General features: G+C 68.9%; 1 protein-coding gene across 1 annotated transcript in view; it reads right to left on the bottom strand.

Moving 5' to 3' along the window:
- Nucleotides 1-1,649: 1,649 nt before the first annotated feature.
- Nucleotides 1,650-3,282, bottom strand: part of LOC104840102 (transcription factor COE1-like) — a 17,580-nt gene continuing 15,947 nt past the window's right edge. The window contains exons 13-16 of the mRNA XM_010580819.1: nucleotides 3,034-3,211; nucleotides 2,773-2,955; nucleotides 2,008-2,211; nucleotides 1,650-1,720 (exon numbers count right to left, since the gene is read on the bottom strand). Of these exons, the coding sequence (XP_010579121.1) occupies nucleotides 1,650-1,720; nucleotides 2,008-2,211; nucleotides 2,773-2,955; nucleotides 3,034-3,211 (636 nt within the window). The remainder of the gene's footprint in view (nucleotides 1,721-2,007; nucleotides 2,212-2,772; nucleotides 2,956-3,033; nucleotides 3,212-3,282) is intronic.

Consider the following 3,282-nt stretch of genomic DNA (forward strand, 5'->3'; position numbering starts at 1 on the left):
CCCCCCCCGGGGCTGTATGTGGGACCCCCACACACTCCTGCTGCTGCGGGACCGGTATCACTGTCCCTGGGGGTGTCCCCACACGTCACCCCCTCCCCACTCACAGACCCCCCAGAGCCGGTGCCCTTCTGCAAGGCCTTTTATTTCCATGTCAGAAAGCGCCCCCCTTGCTCCGAGGGACCCCGGCACCACTGTCCTGCACCACTGCTGTGGGGGGACCGGGACCACGGCAGGGGCACCCTGTCCCCAAGGGCAGGCGGGGGGGTGCCCCTGGCCCTGGGACCCCCATGGTCACCCCAGGCAGGGGCTGGGGCCATTGGGTGAGGACCCAGCGCCCAGCAAGGGGCAATGGGGGCAGCACGGGGGACACACACACGTGCTGACACTGAGCAGGGCATGGCAGCGTCACCATCACTGTGGCACACAGCGGCACAAGACAAGGGCAGGGGGGGACACGGGCCGCCCCCATGGGTGAGATGCGGACCGGGGGGAGTGGGGTTGGTTTTTTTTTTTTTCCCTTTTTTTTTATTTACAAAATTCCTGGCTGCTCCCTCCCGGCTGGGAGGACAGGGAAGACCCCAGCAGGAACAGGCAGTGCCAGGGCCAGGGGTCTCCTGCCTGCCCTTCCAAAGCCCCCACCCACTGACTCACCTGCTGCTAAAAATAATAATTATGTTAATATTAATAATAATAATGATAATAATGAGAAAAGAGCTGCGGCTGTGTCCTGTGGCAGCCAGCCTCGGCAGCTGATGGGGCCGGGAGCTGTGCCATCCCCATGCTGGTGGCTTGGCTCGGTGGGCCGGGGCAGCCCAGACCCCCCACCCGGGCGGTGCCGAGGCCCCGATCCTGCGCGGGGGCGCGGGGCGCAGGCAGAGATCCGGCCTCAGCCACCCGGGAGCTGCGGGTGGGCGGCTCCAGATGTGGAGCTGCACATCTGGGGAGAGAGAGCGCGCCGGCCACGGCCACGGTGGTGAGACAGCCGGGAAGTGTAAGGGGTGGGAGCTGGGTCCCACCGGGGCATCCATCCCACCCCCGAGCATCCATCCCACCCCCGAGCATCCATCCTGCCCCGGAGCATCCATCCCTCCCGCCTCGGAGTATCCTGCCCACGGCTGCCGCTGCCCCACACTCCCACGGGTCTCTCAGTGTCTTTCTGAGGCTAAACCCAGAGCATTTGGGTCATTCCTGGGGCTCCCCCCAAGGCTCTGGCCCCAGGAGGGGCTGCCCGCCAAGCTGAACCGTGCCAAGCCGAGCCACGTCACGCCACGCTGATGCTGGTCCTGGCCAGGGTCACCCCCCTGCGAGGGGGCCGAGCTCCGTGGGGCTGGGCTGGGGAGGCTGCAGGGCAGCGGGGTGGTGGGTCCCACAGCCCCGTGCGCCCCGATCCCCACGGGAGCCCCTGGGAGCGGGTTGGAGGGGCCGGTACCACCGGGCTGCGAGGCCACACTCAGTCCTGCTCCGTGTCGCGGCTCCGGCACCGTCCCGGCTCCCGTGGGTGGCACGAGGTGGCCGGGCACGGCTGCAAGGGAAGGTGAGGGGTGGGCACGCCGGGGCGGGGGATCCCTGGCCTCCTTGGCCCCACTCCCCCTGCCCGTCCCAGCAGGATGGGGGGTTCTGGGGCCAGTGCATCCCAGGACCTACTGTGCTTAGGAATAGGCCAGTCCCTGGAGCGGCCGCGCAGGCGTGTGGAACTTGTCCGAGTCCTCGAAAGCCGGGTCTGGGCAGCGGGAGAGCGGGAGGGAGGCAGAGAGAGAGGGTGAGCCGAGGCGGGGGGGTGGGTGAGCGGTGGGCACGGGGAGGGGGGGACAGGGACGAGGGTGGCACGGTGCACCCATCCCCGCGGTGCAGGGCGGAGGCATGGAGTCAGGCAGGGGTGCAGGCAAGCAGCCTGCTTGGGCACGGTGCCACCGGGACCCCCGACCCCCTCTGTGGGGCAAGGGGGATCTGGGGGTGGGCTTGGAGCCCCTGGGCAGGCGAGGGCAGCCCTGCCCGCACTGGGCTCACCTTGCAGGCTGCTGCCACTGGTGCTGGCACAGGCGGGCGGCGGGGAGGTCTGCGGCCGCACCACGGGGGCGAAGGCGCTTTTCTGCTTCACCGCCGAGATCATGTTGACGGGGGAGAAGGAGAAGACCCCAGTGGGGGTGGAGGCGTTGGTGCCCGACGGGAGGGTGATGGAGGAGGCGCCGAGCGGGGGGCTGGCGGGCATGACTGCGGGGAGAGACCCACTCAGGCTGGGCAGAGCTGGGGACGGGGCATCGCTCCCCAGGTGGGATGCCAGCACATCCCGGTGACGCCACGTGGGACCCAGCTTGCAAGGGCCAGGGCTAGGACTGAGGCTGTCTTGGCTGTGTCCCCGCTCCCCCTTGCCCTTGCCACTGGCTTTGGGGACACCGCAGGGCTGGTGCACGGCGTTGGGGACACCCTGGGGCTGGTGCACAGTGTTGGGGACACTCCAGGGCTGGTGCACAGCGTTGGGACACTCCGGGGCTGGTGCACGATGTTGGGGATGCCCCAGGGCTGCTGGTGCACGGCTTTGGGGACACCGCAGGGCTGGTGCACGGCGTTGGGGACACCCTGGGGCTGGTGCACAGCACTGGGGACACCCCAGGGCTAGTGCATGGTGTTGGGGATGCCCTGGGGCTGGTGCACAGCTTTGGGACACTCCGGGGCTGGTGCACGGCTTTGAGGACACCCTGGGCTGCTGCAGTGTGTTGGGGACACCCCGGGGCTGGCACGTGGCTTTGGAGACACCCTGGGGCACTGACTTACTGGCATAGGGGGAGTTGGCGGTGGAGCCGTTGAGGAAGCTGGGGGAGCCGGGCACCCCCAGGCCGGCCATGGTGCCGCTGCCATAGCCGTTGATGCCGGCGGTGCTGCTGTAGCTGCTCTGCTGCGGCGTGGAGCTGGGCACATAGCCCCGCGGTGAGACGCTGCCCGTGTTTCGGGAGTAGCCTGTGGGCGAGAGGGGCCGGGGGTGGCACGGGGTGGGCAGGGATCCCCTCCCGCTGCCTGGCGTGGCCCCTGGCCCACCTTGCTCGGTGCCCTGTGGCGAGTCGCCGATGTTGACGGCCAGCTGGCTGCCGAAGGAGTTCACCCCCATCATGCCGGCGGGGCCATGGGTGCTGGCCAGCGAGGAGAGCTGGCTGGGGTTGCGGGGGACGCTGTAGAGAGCCTCAGCAATGTCTGCCGCTCGCTTCAGGATGATGTCCTGGGGGGGGACAGACGGGACACGGGGACGGCATCACCCCATGGCAAGCAGAGCCTGGGGTGACCCCAGGG

This window comes from Haliaeetus leucocephalus, unplaced genomic scaffold (genome assembly GCF_000737465.1).
Source record: "Haliaeetus leucocephalus isolate CR32 unplaced genomic scaffold, Haliaeetus_leucocephalus-4.0 Scaffold741, whole genome shotgun sequence".
NCBI classification, from domain to species: Eukaryota; Metazoa; Chordata; class Aves; order Accipitriformes; family Accipitridae; genus Haliaeetus; species Haliaeetus leucocephalus.